The 16,382-nt window shown below is 44.2% G+C and overlaps 1 protein-coding gene, 21 non-coding genes and 8 pseudogenes across 22 annotated transcripts; all 30 read left to right on the forward strand.

Annotated features, from left to right (window-relative positions):
- Positions 1-4: 4 nt before the first annotated feature.
- LOC133511585 (5S ribosomal RNA) lies at positions 5-123 on the forward strand (annotated as a pseudogene).
- A 271-nt stretch (positions 124-394) lies between these two features.
- Positions 395-514, forward strand: LOC133511608 (5S ribosomal RNA; annotated as a pseudogene).
- Positions 515-979: 465 nt separating this feature from the next.
- Positions 980-1,096, forward strand: LOC133511570 (5S ribosomal RNA; annotated as a pseudogene).
- A 77-nt stretch (positions 1,097-1,173) lies between these two features.
- Positions 1,174-1,290, forward strand: LOC133511584 (5S ribosomal RNA; annotated as a pseudogene).
- A 77-nt stretch (positions 1,291-1,367) lies between these two features.
- LOC133511675 (5S ribosomal RNA) lies at positions 1,368-1,486 on the forward strand. The gene has a single exon (XR_009798017.1). It is a non-coding gene; the product is annotated as a 5S ribosomal RNA (ribosomal RNA).
- A 77-nt stretch (positions 1,487-1,563) lies between these two features.
- On the forward strand, positions 1,564-1,682 carry LOC133511528 (5S ribosomal RNA). The gene has a single exon (XR_009797940.1). It is a non-coding gene; the product is annotated as a 5S ribosomal RNA (ribosomal RNA).
- Positions 1,683-1,759: 77 nt separating this feature from the next.
- Positions 1,760-1,868, forward strand: LOC133511595 (5S ribosomal RNA; annotated as a pseudogene).
- Positions 1,869-1,945: 77 nt separating this feature from the next.
- LOC133511631 (5S ribosomal RNA) lies at positions 1,946-2,064 on the forward strand. The gene has a single exon (XR_009797972.1). It is a non-coding gene; the product is annotated as a 5S ribosomal RNA (ribosomal RNA).
- A 77-nt stretch (positions 2,065-2,141) lies between these two features.
- On the forward strand, positions 2,142-2,260 carry LOC133511671 (5S ribosomal RNA). The gene has a single exon (XR_009798013.1). It is a non-coding gene; the product is annotated as a 5S ribosomal RNA (ribosomal RNA).
- A 76-nt stretch (positions 2,261-2,336) lies between these two features.
- LOC133511655 (5S ribosomal RNA) lies at positions 2,337-2,455 on the forward strand. The gene has a single exon (XR_009797995.1). It is a non-coding gene; the product is annotated as a 5S ribosomal RNA (ribosomal RNA).
- Positions 2,456-2,532: 77 nt separating this feature from the next.
- On the forward strand, positions 2,533-2,651 carry LOC133511548 (5S ribosomal RNA). The gene has a single exon (XR_009797957.1). It is a non-coding gene; the product is annotated as a 5S ribosomal RNA (ribosomal RNA).
- Positions 2,652-2,728: 77 nt separating this feature from the next.
- LOC133511559 (5S ribosomal RNA) lies at positions 2,729-2,847 on the forward strand. Its single transcript, XR_009797959.1, has one exon. It is a non-coding gene; the product is annotated as a 5S ribosomal RNA (ribosomal RNA).
- A 77-nt stretch (positions 2,848-2,924) lies between these two features.
- LOC133511643 (5S ribosomal RNA) lies at positions 2,925-3,043 on the forward strand. The gene has a single exon (XR_009797984.1). It is a non-coding gene; the product is annotated as a 5S ribosomal RNA (ribosomal RNA).
- A 78-nt stretch (positions 3,044-3,121) lies between these two features.
- On the forward strand, positions 3,122-3,230 carry LOC133511551 (5S ribosomal RNA; annotated as a pseudogene).
- A 77-nt stretch (positions 3,231-3,307) lies between these two features.
- On the forward strand, positions 3,308-3,426 carry LOC133511632 (5S ribosomal RNA). The gene has a single exon (XR_009797973.1). It is a non-coding gene; the product is annotated as a 5S ribosomal RNA (ribosomal RNA).
- A 77-nt stretch (positions 3,427-3,503) lies between these two features.
- On the forward strand, positions 3,504-3,622 carry LOC133511662 (5S ribosomal RNA). Its single transcript, XR_009798004.1, has one exon. It is a non-coding gene; the product is annotated as a 5S ribosomal RNA (ribosomal RNA).
- A 77-nt stretch (positions 3,623-3,699) lies between these two features.
- On the forward strand, positions 3,700-3,818 carry LOC133511664 (5S ribosomal RNA). Its single transcript, XR_009798006.1, has one exon. It is a non-coding gene; the product is annotated as a 5S ribosomal RNA (ribosomal RNA).
- Positions 3,819-3,895: 77 nt separating this feature from the next.
- LOC133511554 (5S ribosomal RNA) lies at positions 3,896-4,014 on the forward strand (annotated as a pseudogene).
- Positions 4,015-4,089: 75 nt separating this feature from the next.
- LOC133511549 (5S ribosomal RNA) lies at positions 4,090-4,212 on the forward strand. Its single transcript, XR_009797958.1, has one exon. It is a non-coding gene; the product is annotated as a 5S ribosomal RNA (ribosomal RNA).
- Positions 4,213-4,295: 83 nt separating this feature from the next.
- On the forward strand, positions 4,296-4,414 carry LOC133511663 (5S ribosomal RNA). Its single transcript, XR_009798005.1, has one exon. It is a non-coding gene; the product is annotated as a 5S ribosomal RNA (ribosomal RNA).
- Positions 4,415-4,490: 76 nt separating this feature from the next.
- On the forward strand, positions 4,491-4,608 carry LOC133511674 (5S ribosomal RNA). Its single transcript, XR_009798016.1, has one exon. It is a non-coding gene; the product is annotated as a 5S ribosomal RNA (ribosomal RNA).
- Positions 4,609-4,685: 77 nt separating this feature from the next.
- On the forward strand, positions 4,686-4,804 carry LOC133511658 (5S ribosomal RNA). The gene has a single exon (XR_009797999.1). It is a non-coding gene; the product is annotated as a 5S ribosomal RNA (ribosomal RNA).
- Positions 4,805-4,881: 77 nt separating this feature from the next.
- Positions 4,882-5,000, forward strand: LOC133511672 (5S ribosomal RNA). Its single transcript, XR_009798014.1, has one exon. It is a non-coding gene; the product is annotated as a 5S ribosomal RNA (ribosomal RNA).
- Positions 5,001-5,077: 77 nt separating this feature from the next.
- On the forward strand, positions 5,078-5,196 carry LOC133511657 (5S ribosomal RNA). The gene has a single exon (XR_009797998.1). It is a non-coding gene; the product is annotated as a 5S ribosomal RNA (ribosomal RNA).
- Positions 5,197-5,273: 77 nt separating this feature from the next.
- Positions 5,274-5,392, forward strand: LOC133511571 (5S ribosomal RNA). Its single transcript, XR_009797961.1, has one exon. It is a non-coding gene; the product is annotated as a 5S ribosomal RNA (ribosomal RNA).
- Positions 5,393-5,469: 77 nt separating this feature from the next.
- On the forward strand, positions 5,470-5,588 carry LOC133511633 (5S ribosomal RNA). The gene has a single exon (XR_009797974.1). It is a non-coding gene; the product is annotated as a 5S ribosomal RNA (ribosomal RNA).
- A 75-nt stretch (positions 5,589-5,663) lies between these two features.
- On the forward strand, positions 5,664-5,782 carry LOC133511555 (5S ribosomal RNA; annotated as a pseudogene).
- A 77-nt stretch (positions 5,783-5,859) lies between these two features.
- LOC133511673 (5S ribosomal RNA) lies at positions 5,860-5,978 on the forward strand. Its single transcript, XR_009798015.1, has one exon. It is a non-coding gene; the product is annotated as a 5S ribosomal RNA (ribosomal RNA).
- A 76-nt stretch (positions 5,979-6,054) lies between these two features.
- Positions 6,055-6,173, forward strand: LOC133511656 (5S ribosomal RNA). The gene has a single exon (XR_009797996.1). It is a non-coding gene; the product is annotated as a 5S ribosomal RNA (ribosomal RNA).
- Positions 6,174-6,372: 199 nt separating this feature from the next.
- gpaa1 (glycosylphosphatidylinositol anchor attachment 1) lies at positions 6,373-16,300 on the forward strand. The gene is made up of 13 exons (XM_061838734.1): positions 6,373-6,478; positions 6,713-6,807; positions 8,339-8,518; positions 8,604-8,715; positions 8,799-8,946; positions 10,185-10,286; positions 10,377-10,573; positions 11,685-11,881; positions 12,371-12,524; positions 12,606-12,674; positions 12,751-12,944; positions 14,182-14,352; positions 14,427-16,300. Exons 2-13 carry the CDS (start codon positions 6,734-6,736, stop codon positions 14,668-14,670), a joined length of 1,842 nt encoding a protein of 613 aa, XP_061694718.1. The 5' UTR covers positions 6,373-6,478; positions 6,713-6,733; the 3' UTR covers positions 14,671-16,300.
- The last annotated feature ends 82 nt before the right edge of the window (positions 16,301-16,382 follow it).

Raw genomic sequence — 16,382 nt, forward strand, 5'->3', positions numbered from 1 at the left:
TTGCGCTTACGGCCATAACTACCCTGAGAACGCCCGATCTCGTTCGATCTCGGAAGCGAAGCAGGTCGGGCCTGGTTAGTACTTTGGATGGAGACCGCCTGGGAATACCAGGTGCTGTAAGCATTTTGTAAAGTGGAAAGAGAATCAACAAAATCATATTTTCCGAAATATTTAGCCCCCTTTTTGATTGTGCCAGATTGCGCTTACGGCCATTACTACCCTGGAGAAACGACCCGATCTCGTCAGATCTCGGAAGCTAAGCAGGTTCGGGCCTGGTTAGTAATTGGATGGAGACGCCTGGAATACCAGTGCTGTAGTGTTTTGTTAAGTGAAAGAGAATCAACAAAATCATATTTTAACAAAATATTTAGCCCCCTTTTTGATGTGCAGCTTCGCTTACGGCCATACTACCCTGAGAACGCCCGATCTCGTCCGATCTCAGAACCTAAGCAGAGGTCGGGCCTGGTTAGTACTGGATGGGAGAACCGCCTGGGAATACCAGGTGCTGTAAGATTTTGTTCAAGTGGAAAGAGAATCAACAAAATCATATTTTAACGAAATATTTAGCCCCCTTTTTGATGTGCATCTGCAGCTACGGCCATACTACCCTTGAGAACGCCCGATCTCGTCTGATCTCGGAAGCTAGCAGGGTCGGCCTGGGTAGTACTTGGATGGGTGAAGCCCGCCTGGGAATACCAGGTGCTGTAAGCATTTTGTCAAGTGGAAAGAGAATCAACAAAATCATATTTTAACAAAATATTTAGCCCCCTTTTTGATGTGCAGTTGCGCTTACGCATACTACCCCTGAGAGAACGCCCGATCTCGTCATGATCTCGAAGCTAAGAAGGTCGGGCCTGGTTAGTACTTGGATGGGAGACCGCCTGGAATACCAGGTGCTGTAAGCATTGTGAAGTGGAAAGAGAATCAACAAAATCATATTTTCACGAATATTTAGCCCCCTTTTGATGTGGAGCTTCGCGCTTATGGCCATACTACCCTGAGAACGCCCGATCTCGCCCGATCTCGGAAGCTAAGCAGGTTCGGCCTGGTAGTACTTGGATGGGAGACCGCCTGGGAATACCAGGTGCTGTAAGTGTTTTGTTAAGTGGAAAGAGAATCAACAAAATCATATTTTAACAAAATATTAGCCCCCTTTTTGATGTTGCAGCTTCCGCTTACGGCCATACTACCTGTGAGAACGCCCGATCTCGTCCGATCTCGGAAGCGAAGCAGGTCGGCCTGGTTAGTACTTGGATGGGAGACCGCCGGGAATACCAGGTGCTGTAAGCATTTTGTCAAGTGGAAGAGATATCAACAAAATCATATTTTAACAAAATATTTAGCCCCCTTTTTGATGTGCAGCTTCCGCTTACGGCCATACTTACCTGAGAACGCCCGATCTCGTCCGATCTCAGAAGCTAAGCAGGGTCGGGCCTGGTTAGTACTTGGATGGGAGACCGCCTGGGAATACCAGGTGCTGTAAGCATTTTGTCAAGTGGAAAGAGAATCAACAAAATCATATTTTAACGAAATATTTAGCCCCCTTTTTGATGTGCAGCTTGCGCTTACGGCCATACTACCCTGAGAACGCCCGATCTCGTCTGATCTCGGAAGCTAAGCAGGGTCGGGCCTGGTTAGTACTTGGATGGGTGACCGCCTGGGAATACCAGGTGCTGTAAGCATTTTGTCAAGTGGAAAGAGAAGCAACAAAATCATATTTTAACAAACTATTTAGCCCCCTTTTTGATGTGCAGCTTCCGCTTACGGCCATACTACCCTGAGAACGCCCGATCTCGGAAGCTAAGCAGGGTCGGGCCTGGTTAGGACTTGGATGGGACATCGCCTGGGAATACCAGGTGCTGTAAGCATTTTGTCAAGTGGAAAGAGAATCAACAAAATCATATTTTAACAAAATATTTAGCCCCCTTTTTGATGTGCAGCTTGCGCTTACGGCCATACTACCCTGAGAACGCCCGATCTCGTCCGATCTCGGAAGCGAAGCAGGGTCGGGCCTGGTTAGTACTTGGATGGGAGACCGCCTGGGAATACCAGGTGCTGTAAGCATTTTGTCAAGTGGAAAGAGAATAAACAAAATCATATTTTAACAAAATATTTAGCCCCCTTTTTGATGTGCAGCTTGCGCTTACGGCCATACTACCCTGAGAACGCCCGATCTCCTCCGATCTCGGAAGCTAAGCAGGGTCGGGCCTATTTAGTACTTGGATGGGAGACCGCCTGGGAATACCAGGTGCTGTAAGCATTTTGTCAAGTGGAAACAGAATCAACAAAATCATATTTTAACAAAAAATTAGCCCCCTTTTTGATATGCAGCTTGCCCTTACGGCCGTACTACCCTGAGAACACCCGATCTCGTCTGATCTCGGAAGCTAAGCAGGGTCAGGCCTGGTTAGTACTTGGATGGGAGACCGCCTGGGAATACCAGGTGCTGTAAGAATTTTGTTAAGTGGAAAGAGAATCAACAAAATCATATTTTAAACAACTATTTAGCCCCCTTTTTGATGTGCAGCTTCCGCTTACGGCCATACTACCCTGAGAACGCCCGATCTCGTCCGATCTCGGAAGCTAAGCAGGGTCGGGCCTGGTTAGTACTTGGATGGGAGACCGCCTGGGAATACCAGGTGCTGTAAGCATTTTGTCAAGTGGAAAGAGAATCAACAAAATCATATTTTAACAAAATATTTAGCCCCCTTTTTGATGTGGAGTTTGCGCTTACGGCCATACTACCCTGAGAACGCCCGATCTCGTCCGATCTCGGAAGCTAAGCAGGGTCGGGCCTGGTTAGTACTTGGATGGGAGACCGCCTGGGAATACCAGGTGCTGTAAGCATTTTGTCAAGTGGAAAGAGAATCAACAAAATCATATTTTAACGAAATATTTAGCCCCCTTTTTGATGTGCAGCTTGCGCTTACGGCCATACTACCCTGAGATCGCCCGATCTCGTTCGATCTCGGAAGCTAAGCAGGGTCGGGCCTGGTTAGTACTTGGATGGGAGACCGCCTGGGAATACCAGGTGCTGTAAGCATTTTGTCAAGTGGAAAGAGAATCAACAAAATCATATTTTAAAACAAATATTTAGCCCCCTTTTTGATGTGCAGCTTCCGCTTACGGCCATACTACCCTGAGAACGCCCGATCTCGGAAGCTAAGCAGGGTCGGGCCTGGTTAGTACTTGGATGGGAGACCGCCTGGGAATACCAGGTGCTGTAAGCATTTTGTTAAGTGGAAAGAGAATCAACAAAATCATATTTTAACAAACTATTTAGCCCCCTTTTTGATGTGCAGCTTCCGCTTACGGCCATACTACCCTGAGAACGCCCGATCTCGTCCGATCTCGGAAGCGAAGCAGGGTCGGGCCTGGTTAGTACTTGGATGGGAGACCGCCTGGGAATACCAGGTGCTGTAAGCATTTTGTCAAGTGGAAAGAGAATAAACAAAATCATATTTTAACAAAATATTTAGCCCCCTTTTTGATGTGCAGATTGCTCTTACGGCCATACTACCCTGAGAACGCCCGATCTCGTCCGATCTCGGAAGCGAAGCAGGGTCGGGCCTGGTTAGTACTTGGATGGGAGACCGCCTGGGAATACCAGGTGCTGTAAGTGTTTTGTTAAGTGGAAACAGAATCAACAAAATCATATTTTAACAAAATATTTAGCCCCCTTTTTGATATGCAGCTTGCGCTTACGGCCATACTACCCTGAGAACGCCCGATCTCGTCCGATCTCGGAAGCTAAGCAGGGTCGGGCCTATTTAGTACTTGGATGGGAGACCGCCTGGGAATACCAGGTGCTGTAAGCATTTTGTCAAGTGGAAACAGAATCAACAAAATCATATTTTAACAAAATATTTAGCCCCCTTTTTGATACGCAGCTTGCGCTTACGGCCATACTACCCTGAGAACGCCTGATCTCGTCCGATCTCGGAAGCTAAGCAGGGTCGGGGCTGGTTAGTAATTGGATGGGAGACCGCCTGGGAATACCAGGTGCTATAAGCATTTTGTCAAGTGGAAAGAGAATCAACAAAATCATATTTAACACAAAATTTTAGCCCCTTTTTGATATGCAGCTTGCCTTACGGCCATACTACCCTGAGAACGCCCGATCTCGTCTGATCTCGGAAGCTAAGCAGGCAGGGTCGGGCTTGGTTAGTACTTGGATGGGAGACCGCCTGGGAATATCAGGTGCTGTAAGCATTTTGTTTTTGTCAAGTGGAAAGAGAATCAACAAAATCATATTTTAACAAACTATTTAGCCCCCTTTTTGAGATGCAGCTTGGGCTTACGGCCATACTACCCTGAGAACGCCAGATCTCGTCCGATCTCGGAAGCTAAGCAGGGTCGGGCCTGTTTAGTACTTGGATGGGAGACCTCCTGGGAATACCAGGTGCTGTAAGCATTTTGTCAAGTGGAAAGAGAATCAACAAAATCATATTTTAACAAAATATTTAGCCCCCTTTTGATGTGGATTTTGCGCTTACGGCCATACTACCCTGAGAAGCCCGATCTCGTCCGATCTCGGAAGCTAAGCAGGGTCGGGCCTGGTTAGTACTTGGATGGGAGACCGCCTGGGAATACCAGGTGCTGTAAGCATTTTGTTAAGTGGAAAGAGAATCAACAAAATCATATTTTCACGAAATATTTAGCCCCCTTTTTGATGTGCAGCTTGCGCTTACGGCCATACTACCCTGAGAACGCCCGATCTCGTCCGATCTCGGAAGCTAAGCAGGGTCGGGCTTGGTTAGTACTTGGATGGGAGACCGCCTGGGAATACCAGGTGCTGTAAGTGTTTTGTTAAGTGGAAACAGAATCAACAAAATCATATTTTAACAAAATATTTAGCCCCCTTTTTGATATGCAGCTTGCGCTTACGGCCATACTACCCTGAGAACGCCCGATCTCCTCCGATCTCGGAAGCTAAGCAGGGTCGGGCCTATTTAGTACTTGGATGGGAGACCGCCTGGGAATACCAGGTGCTGTAAGCATTTTGTCAAGTGGAAACAGAATCAACAAAATCATATTTTAACAAAATATTTAGCCCCCTTTTTGATATGCAGCTTGCCCTTACGGCCGTACTACCCTGAGAACACCCGATCTCGTCTGATCTCGGAAGCTAAGCAGGGTCAGGCCTGGTTAGTACTTGGATGGGAGACCGCCTGGGAATACCAGGTGCTGTAAGCATTTTGTTAAGTGGAAAGAGAATCAACAAAATCATATTTTAACAAACTATTTAGCCCCCTTTTTGATGTGCAGCTTCCGCTTACGGCCATACTACCCTGAGAACGCCCGATCTCGTCCGATCTCGGAAGCTAAGCAGGGTCGGGCCTGGTTAGTACTTGGATGGGAGACCGCCTGGGAATACCAGGTGCTGTAAGCATTTTGTCAAGTGGAAAGAGAATCAACAAAATCATATTTTAACAAAATATTTAGCCCCCTTTTTGATGTGCAGCTTGCGCTTACGGCCATACTACCCTGAGAACGCCCGATCTCGTCCGATCTCGGAAGCGAAGCAGGGTCGGGCCTGGTTAGTACTTGGATGGGAGACCGCCTGGGAATACCAGGTGCTGTAAGCATTTTGTCAAGTGGAAACAGAATCAACAAAATCATATTTTAACAAAATATTTAGCCCCCTTTTTGATACAGCTTGCGCTTACGGCCATACTACCCTGAGAACGCCTGATCTCGTCCGATCTCGGAAGCTAAGCAGGGTCGGGGCTGGTTAGTAATTGGATGGGAGACCGCCTGGGAATACCAGGTGCTATAAGCATTTTGTCAAGTGGAAAGAGAATCAACAAAATCATATTTTAACAAAAAATTTAGCCCCCTTTTTGATATGCAGCTTGCCCTTACGGCCATACTACCCTGAGAACGCCCGATCTCGTCTGATCTCGGAAGCTAAGCAGGGTCGGGCTTGTTTAGTACTTGGATGGGAGACCGCCTGGGAATACCAGGTGCTGTAAGCATTTTGTCAAGTGGAAAGAGAATCAACAAAATCATATTTTAACGAAATATTTAGCCCCCTTTTTGATGTGCAGCTGCGCTTACGGCCATACTACCCTGAGAACTCCCGATCTCGTCCGATCTCGGAAGCTAAGCAGGGTCGGGCTTGGTTAGTACTTGGATGGGAGACCGCCTGGGAATACCAGGTGTTGTAAGCATTTTGTCAAGAGGGAAACGACCCCGTCTGGCGTATAATTTCATTTAAGTAAGTATTTGATCATATTTATCTGCTACTTCCGCTTACGGCCACATATACATAGATGTACAGTTCCTGAAAATAGCGTGAATTAATGAAAATATTTCACTTCCTTAAAAATGAATTACACGGGTACTACCGGAAGTAGGTCCACCGTTCTATTGTTCCGTGCGTAAACGACTAGAATGCAAGCAATTGTGCTTACTCTTAGCCACCGATAAGTTTTCGTCCGTCGGCGGCTCTGACCGGCTTTTACTTTGGAATAGGGTAAATACTTTCATATTTAGTTTCTTGAAACAACACTAAGTATTTCAGCGAATTATTCACGAATAGTTTCGTGTTCACGCTTGAAAAACAAAACGTGTTATCGCTTTGGGGAAGCTAGCTCGTTAGCCGGATGCGGGCTGTCAGAAGAGACAGAGCTCGCCCTAATGTGTCTATTTCATGTTTATTTATGTTAATTTGTCTAAATATGGTTTAATAATGTGTGTGTTGTCGTAGGATTCGTTCTGGGGCACCACAATGGGACTGATATCTGATCCCAATCAAAGAAGGGCATTGATCAACCTCCTCACTCGGCTCAACGCTCCAATCTGGTGCGTTTCTGATCTCCATTTCTCAAATTTTGCGCCTCCATTCATGTCTGTTTTATCTATTTATGATCATCATTATCATTTTCTTCATCATCACCTTTCTCAGGAGCTCTATTTATAGTTGGAATGGCAAATTGTGTTTGCTACAATAAAACATTTGAATTACATTCCATCAAAAAGAAAAAACACGAAACTATAAAGTGTATTCATCGTAATATATTTTAAAAGTGTAGTTCAGTGCTCATCTTCTCTGCAGTGCTTGCACTAACAGCATGGCTGCGGACACAGGGGTGCTTGTGCACAAAAGCAGAATGTTTCTAGTGTAGTGACTTTTACAGCCTCTCACGGCTAGCCTTTTCCCAAAAAGTGATGAGTGACTTTATTCCTGCTAAAAAACAAACAAACGAAAAAACAGCAGACATTATGACAGAAAAAAGTAGAAATAGAATAGAAAGCACATTCACATTGCACATTTCTATTTTGCAAAAGAAGAGAATATTCGACATGGGGCAAACTTTTGACCCGAGGTATGTGTTTCCAAGCCGAGATCCTCTTGCCTCACCTCTGCAGCTCTCCTTGAGAAAAAATCGTGGGAGCACTTAAATGAGGTGGAGCGAAGACATTTTTTTACATTTTGTTAAAGGTATTGAACATTTAAAATTTTACTTTATTACGCACCTTGTTTCAATGGATTTATTATTTTTAAGAGTAAGCACAAAATAAAAATAAACTTTCTCAATGCCATAGCACAATAGATTGATTGAAATACATTTAACATCATGCAAGCACAGCAGTCATGGTTCTAATTATTTTTGTTTTTCACATAACCTGTCATAATTAATTTTTTTGTAAAAATAAACTTTTTTGTCCATTTTTTCCCCCCTCATTATTTTTGTTTAAAGTTATTCTCCACCTTTGTTAATCCAGAAAAGTTTACATGGCTGAGGGCTGAGTCGCAACAGATACGGCAATGCACTCCCAGCCGAGCCTACTCTACTACGAAAGCATACATTTTAAGCAAAAAAATCAATACATTTCTTCAATTATTTTATTATGTAAAGTATTTAAACTATACATGTATTGCTACTATGCAGTTTATTATCAGGAGAAGCTAAAAAAAATGCTTTAAAAGCCCTTTTTTTTTTTTTTTTTTTAGGCTTGGGGAACACATAATTTCTTTTCCCATTCACTGTAATGGGAAATGCCGATTCGGTTTTCGAACAAATCGCTTCTCCAACCGTTTTCTGGAACGGATTGTGGTCGAGAACCGAGGTTGTACTGTACTTAGTTACGGATGACTAAGAAATTAACTTGACCCTGTTAATAATTAAATGTAGACCAAAAAAATCTGTGCCTTGTTCCATGAAAGTCACCTACAAGCCTTTTTTAAAAAAAATTTAAATGAAGTGACATAGTGTAGAAGTTGTGTGTTCAAAACCGAGCTCTTATTGAATCGTTGTCGCAAGAAAAACTAGAGCAACAACTGGAGATAATGTCGTTGCTCTTCCTGTCACTCTTTGTTGACCTCCTCCAGTATCCTCTGCTACATGGTGGGCGTGGCCTGGTTCATGGGTTTGGCCTTCGAGCCGTTCACCATGCGCACGTACATGTCCGAGAACGCCATGGGCTCCACCATGGTGGAGGAACACTTCCCGGCCGGGGAGAGGTCGCTGGTCACGGCCAGGGAATTTGCCGCGCAGAAAAAGAAAGCCGGGTAAGGCGACCGGCGTCGGGATCGATCGCGGGAGGACCCGCGTCGGTGCGCGAAGCAAATGATTTGTTTGCGCGGGTTTTTGCAGCGGGATGCCGGTGGACTGGCTGGTGAAAACCATGCAGGATCGAGGACTGGAGGTGTTCACGCAGAGCTTCTCCCGCAAGCTCCCCTTCCCGGACGAAAACACAGAGAGATTTGTAATTCGGCTCTTCTTCACACGTCTCCCGTGTCCGCCGTTGACCGCTCAACCTTTTATCCCGCCTTTTCCCCCGCCGTCAAGTTGGTGAAGGGCACAAATGTGTACGGCATCCTGCGCTCCCCGCGAGGGCCGCGGACCGAGGCGCTGGTTCTGACGGCGCCCTGCAGCCAAGGCAACGCCAACAACCAGGCCGTGGGGCTGCTGCTGGTTTTGGCGCAGTACTTCAGAAGTAAGTGCGACATCAAGCTGTGAAAACGGCAACATCTATTGTGCAAAACGTGAGCCTGAAACACAAATCAAGATATAAATTGTGGAGATATATGGATTTTATTATAGTTATTTCATAATGTGTTTATTTTGTCATATAGAATCGTTTTCTCAGTCGAAAGGAAATACAGCTCCCAAAGCATTTTTTTGTTTACTTGAAAAAGCATGATGAGGACTTCTGACAAGGCAGAACAGTCACAGACGTATTTAATTTGTGCATTTTCTAAAATATTGCTTGGATTATAAAAATAATCCCTTTTTTTTTTTTAAACGTACAGTGAAGAAAATAATTATTTGAACACCATGCTATGTTGCAAGTTCTCCCACTTAGAAATCATGGATGGGTCTGAAATTTTCATCGTTTTTTTTCCATTTCATTTTCATCATTTCTTTACAGAAATCACAATGTATGATTTTTTTTTTATATTTTTTTTTTAACGAACCAGAGACAAAATTGTACTGGATTTTTCTTTTTAGACTCTCTTTCTCACAGTGGACATGCACCTGCGATGAAAATTTCACACCCCTCTCTGCTTTCTAAGTGGGAGTTCTTGCAACATAGCAGGGTGTTCAAATACTTATTTTCTTCACTGTATGTTCTTTTCCGATTAAAATGAACAATTTGGCAAAGAGAAGGTTCCGGTAAAGCAAGGGCGTCAAACTCATTTTTCTCGCGGGCCACGTTGTAGTTCGGGTTTCCCTCAGAGGACCGTTTTGACTATGAAACAATAAAAAAATCTTTAATCGTCTCATCATGTTTACATAATCAATTTTTGAACCAGAATCCAAATCAGACATCAAGGACGTGTTTTTCAACTATTTATGTTTGGTAACACAAAAATGCTGTAACTTGATTATTTATGTGATAAGAAAATTTGAAATTTTCGTACAGATTTTTACAAGAATCATGGAAATGGAAACTCTGGATTTGGCTTTGTGGGCCACATAAAATCATGTGGCGGGCCCGATCTGGCCCCCGGGTGTTGAGTTTCACACCTGTGCTGTGAAGGTAGAACATTAGGCTGTTTAAATTTTTTTTCTCTGTGTGTGTATACACGTTTTGTAATTTGAGAAATTGTTGAGTTGTATGAAAGGAGCCCTGTAAAAGTCAAAAATTTTTTTTTTTTTTTGTTTTTTTTTTATATGTTGATTCAAATGAAATGCTGACTTAAGACCTTGGTACTTTTTCTCTTTTAATAGATCAGGTGTATTGGGCCAAGGACATCATCTTCCTGGTCAATGAACACGATCTGATCGGCATGCAGGCCTGGCTGGAGGGGTACCACCACACCAACACCACGGGTGACCCGCCTCTCCTCCCTTGCCCTCCTCGTGCACACAACGCCAGGTGCAACTGTCAGGCTTCATCCACGTACGTCTTCCCCGCCGCAGGTATGAACTGGACGCCCTTGCAGGGCCGCGCCGGTTCCATCCAGGCCGCGTTCTCTCTGGAGCTCAGCACCGACGTGGTGACCAGCCTGGACATCGTGCTGGAGGGGCTCAACGGGCAGCTGCCTAACCTGGACCTCACCAACCTCTTCTACGCGTTCTGTCAGAAGATCGGCGTCCTGTGCACCATCCAGGGCAAGGTAGGAAAGCTGCAAAACGCGCGTGGAGCACATTTGCCATCCTGTGTAAATATTGACATTTTATCTTTGAATTTTTTTAAAATATAATAAGGAAATAAGAGAAAAATATATATATGTGTGTTGATGTTTTTTTTTGTTGGTTTTTTTTTTTGGGCTTGGAACGCATTATTTCTTTTTCCATTCATTGTAATGGAAAATAGCGATTTGGTTTTCAAACAAGTCACTTCTCGAACCGTTTTCTAAAACGGATTGTGGTTGAGAACCGAGGCATCACTGTATTGTGATATCAGTCTTATTAATACTCCATCGGATATATATATATATATATATTTTTTTTTTTTTTACTCCTCTGAAACTAGGACTTTTTGACTCAGGAATATCCGTCTAGAACTTTTCTTGAAAATATTGACATTTAATATTTTAAATTACTTTTAACCTTTTTTCTCGAGAATGTCTTTATATGTCGACAGACTTTGTAGACATTTTAAACATATATATTTTAAAAAGATTTTAAAATACTGTAAACTGTATATCTAAAAATATACAACCCCTCCGCCCAATGACTTAACTCAAAAATACACGGCTTTATCGTTCTAATATTAAAACTGCAATGTTTAAGAAGAAAATCTGCTCCCATCCCTTTTTTTAAAAATTATGACTTGTCAAAAATATTCTGAAATATACAATTTCATTGTGACTTTAATGTGGAAAATATACAAGTCCTTTCTCAGACATACAACTTTACCACTCGTGATATAATATGATATATATAATTTTCTTTTCAGTGTGGTCGTATTACTCCTTTGTACGATGTCACTAGTACTCAAAAATTGTTCTTGGATGGTAAACATTTGGAAAGTTTGAAAGCAATGTAAAGATGTAATTAAAAAAAAACAGCATGAAGCTATAGTATTAATAAACAATCTTACCAGAATATTGTAGTTTATGTGACTTGAAATTGGAGTTTAAAACAACAAAAAAAGAGAATTATTGTGTACAAATGTTTTGAAATAAGAAACAGACTGGGAAGAACAAAAAAAGTGTCATCGTCCTTATAAACGATGACGGCTTCGTATTTATTTGGTATTAATCCCGAGATGTTTTGTCCCAGTTGCAAAGGAACGACTGGGACAGCGCGTTGGGCTACAGCCACGCCGTGCAGACGATGATGCTGATGGTGCTGAAGCAGGCCAGCGGGCGTCCGTGGGGCGACCACGGGCTCTTCATGCGCTACCACGTGGAGGCGGTCACCATCAAAGGCATCAACAGCTTCCGCCAGTACAAGACGGACATGACCACCGTCGGCAGGTCCGTGTCACGTTCCCGTCCCTTTACCTCATAGGCAAAGGTTCCCGTGTAGCCGAACGCACTTCCGCGTTCACGAGCCGTCAGATCCAGCGACGAAGTGTTTGTACACGTACAGACTTTTCTACGCTTCCAAGACAAGCGGGAAGCAGGTTAACGGTCCAATTTCTTATCGGCGAAAACATTGACTTCGGCATTTAATATGGGTCCTCTATGCCAAGTGTCTCTCATTTTTCCACCTACCTACGTTTATTCTTCTAAATTTTATCGGACAAAACTCCGGGCGTCGTGCTATAAGACATATTTTCGCGTCGTCACCAACCGACTTGGCATTGAGCAATGCTTTGCTTGACCGCCACTTCCTGCCAGTGCCGTGATTTGATGACATAGGTGCACGAGCTCTATACAGCGGTGTAAAACAAGAAACCGTTACAAAATTCAGTTTTTGCCCGTGTGTGTGTGTGTGTGTGTGCGTGCGCACCCCCCTTGTAGGCTGTTGGAGGGAATGTATCGCAAGCTGAACAACCTCCTGGAGCGCCTGCACCAGTCCTACTTCTTCTACCTTCTTCCCTCGCTCTCCAACTTCGTTTCCATCAGTTATTACATGCCAGCGTTCGGCTTGATCGGCGTCATCCTGCTGCTCCGCGTATCCTTTAAAACATTCGGGTAAAACATTCATCAGCAGAATTCCTCGCACGTTCAGTTTGAGTCCTTGACTGAAACGCAGGCTTTGGATCTGTGGGTTCAGCTCTCGCCGCCTCCAGTGACACAAGACGGGGTCGCCAGCGCGGAGCAGGTTACCACGGCGACGCGTCAAGTCGGGCTTCTAAACCCTCCGGCCACGTTAACGCGGATTCTTCTCCTCCCGGCAGTCCAGTCCCGGCGCGCTGTCCGTGCTGACCCCTCTGGTGATCAGCCACATGACCGGCGTCGCCCTCTACGCGCTGCCCGTCCGCTTCCAGGAGATGGCGGTGGAGCACTTCCCGGTGTCGGAGACGGAGGCCGTGGTGCTGACGGCCATCGCCGTTTACACGGCCGGGTTGGCTCTCCCTCACAACACGCACAGGTGACGTCACGATGCCTTTGACCGCAAAAACGGTTTAAAATAATGATTGTAATCATATTATCGTCGCCCACTTGTCCACGTGCGTGAGGACTTTTTTTTTTTTTTTTTTTTTTTTTTTTTTACACTGCATAGTTTTATCACTTTTGTGGCGTTTTATTAATAGAGAAAAAAAAAACGTGCTTGCGATGTTAGTTATCATTACTGCAACATAAAAAAAATACTCCCATTCTGTTCTGTCACACTGCTTTTATCAACACTGTATCAAAAATAAAAGATCTTCGCTAGCATAATTATAAAATAAATAAATTAATAAATATCATGTACAGTAATGACTCGGTTCTCGAACATCCCCATCTTCGAACAACATTTTTTTGCTTCTGTTTTCGAACGAAAATCGTTACGGTTTATTATATGTGTAACAAGCAAAAAATAAATATATTTCTTAAATCATTTTATTCAAGAAAGTATTTCAACTATACACGTATTTCTACCATGCTGTTTATTATCAGGAAAAGCTAAAAAAAATGATTTAAAAAGCCCAATTTTTTGGGCTAGGAACGTATTATTTATTTTTTCTTCATTGTCATGGGAAATATCGATTCGGTTTTCAAACAAATCACTTCTCGAACCCTTTTCTGGAAGCGATTGTGGTCGAGAACTGAAGCATCACCGTATTGTGATATCACTCTTATTAATACTATATCATTTACAAAAAAAAATTATTCCACACAGGGAATCACAATAAAACTGTCATTAGAAAAATATGACAGAACTTGCAATATGATCGATAATGTAGTTAGACAAAAAATAAATATACATACACGATGATATTACTATTGTTTGAAAAACAGATGTCTACCAAATGTTGCAGTATTGCCCTGATCAATACTGTATCAATAACAGCTAATCTATTCCAGACATTTTGATATCACAATTATGGTTAGTGTATCGTTAGAGGGTAAAAAAACATACGATAATTTGTAAAATCCTGTCTGGTTATTTATTGTGAGCGAAAAAAAAAAAAAAAAAAGATTTCTTTACTTTCTTTGAAATATCACGTTTGGATACTCTTATTTTGGAAAAAAGTAAAACAAAATATCTCTTAATGATCACGTAATATTAGGGGAAAAAAAACGCACTGCGGTGTTAGTCGGCTTTCACGGGCGAAGGCGGAACCGCCAAGACGGATTCTTTTCATGCTTTTGTCTCATCCTCGATTGACGTTGCGGTCGGCCAGACTCGTGTCCGGCGAGGGGACGGAGCAGGGCTGGAGAGTCCTGAAGCTGGTGGCCGTGTTGTACTTGGCCGTGCTGCTGGGCTGCACCGCCCTGGTCAACTTTTCGCTGGGCTTCGTCCTGGCCCTGACGCTGGTCCCTACGGCCGCCGTCGTCACGCCGCACGTGCCCAAGTAAGAACGGCCGCGCCTCGGGTCCGTCGCGCTCCGTACTCCGAACTGACGGACGGACGGCGTGCGCCCCTCAGGTTCCCGACGGCCGTTTTCATGGTGGTCCTGAGCCCCGCCGGCACGCTGCTCTTGTCCGTCTTCGCCTTCCGCGAGCTGCAGGAGATGCCGCTGGGCTTCCAGGACGGCTGGCTGCTCTTCCTGTCGGTCATCTCGCAGGGCATCCTGGACCACGAGCTGTACGGGTCGCTGGTCTTCCCGCTGGTGGCGCTGCTGGTGTATCCCTGCTGGCTGCTCTTCTGGAACATTCTCTTCTGGAAATAGACGGCGGGCCGAGCGTCGACAAAAGGTGATCTCAGGTTCTTTGACAGTGACATCCCGCTGGAGGGATGCGCTGCTTCTGTTAGGGATGGGCAGCCATCAATTGATTGAGTCTTGAAGTAATGGAGGCAATAATGGAGGTGCAGTACTTGGCTTCAGCCGCATTCAGTCTGTACTCGTTTGCCGTTTGAAGAACTTACAAAGCAATGTGGAAAAAATTGATTGTGACTCATTTATTGCCACCTTCCTCAAGAACGCAAATGGCATAACCATAATTTCCGGCCTGTAAACTGCAACTTTTTTTCCACACCCTTTCAACCCCGCGGCTTATGCGGCGAATTTGTGCGGGTTTTTTTTTTTTTTTTTTTTTTTTTCTCCTAACGGCCGGAAGGGGGCACTCCAGCGGAAAAGGTAGGAGTGAGACCGGGGGAATATATGTGCCGAGGAAGTGACTTTTACCGGTCTGGTGTGACGGTCTGAGGGTCTGTTCAGCGTGGTGCTGAACAGTCTTCTTGTGATTAATGCACATACGTGTGTGTGTGTGTGTGGGTGTGTGTATATGTGTGTATGTATGTGTATATATATATATATATATATATATATATGCGTGTGTGTGTGTATATGTGCGTGTGAGTGTGTATATATGTATGTGTATATATGTATGTATGTATATTTTTACCAGTCTGAAACATCCCCGTCCATGCTTCAACATGTGGCATTCAATAACTTGTCGCCAAGTGTTCATGTTCGCTGTGGACGTCTCAGAAAGACGAACACAGCGAACGCACATATTATATGTGTATATCTTTTTTTTTTTTTTTTTTTTTTTTTTAAATCAAGTATTGTTTTAAGGTTAGGTTAGGATTATGTTTTAACGTATGTTAGCTCCGTCTATGGAGAAGAAGGGGAACTACGAGACCGGGGGATTTCCCAGTAAGCGTCTGCTACGTGCCCAGAGTTCCCCTGTTAGTCACGCATGCGCATTCATCACAAGGAGACTTTTCAGCACGGCGGAGCGCTCAGACCGTCACACCGGCCCTGTTAGCGCTGCGCTAGCGTGTTACTGCCGTGTCTCAGTGATTTTTACCGTTTTTTTTTTTTTTTACCGGCCCTGTTAACGGAGCTAGCATTAGCGTTAGCACGGCATTGTTAGCCTTAGCGCAGTGGTGCTACCATTAAACTCCCCGTGTACTGTCTTTCTTTGTATATATCTTGTTTCAATGTGGGCACTTGCGGCTTTTACGCGGGTTTTTTTACACATACATACGCCGGTATGTATGTACCAAATGGTATTTCCTTCACAAATGTACTGGGTGAGGCTTACAACCAGTTGCGCTCCGTAGGCCGGGAATTACGGTAAATGCCTTCATTTATATTAACAGTTCTTTCAGTGTACTGATCTCCGACAGCAGGGGTGTCAAACTCATTTTTTTCCGCGGGCGGTTCCCCTTGTGAAACAATCCAAATTCTTAATGGCCTCATTATATTTACGCATGCAATTTATGAGCTAGTTTCAGAATCAGAAATCAAGGTAAATGGGTTTTTCGGCTATTGCTCATGTTTGGTGACACAAAAATGCTTGCAGTGTCTCAAAGTTGTCATTTACGACACGACAATTTGAAATACTAACAAAAATCCTGGAAGTTGACGCACAATTTGCCTTCGCGGGCCGCGTAAAAGCGTACGGCGGGCCGGATCTGGCCCCCTGGCCTTGA

Source organism: Syngnathoides biaculeatus, chromosome 13, assembly GCF_019802595.1.
Source record: "Syngnathoides biaculeatus isolate LvHL_M chromosome 13, ASM1980259v1, whole genome shotgun sequence".
NCBI lineage: Eukaryota > Metazoa > Chordata > Actinopteri > Syngnathiformes > Syngnathidae > Syngnathoides > Syngnathoides biaculeatus.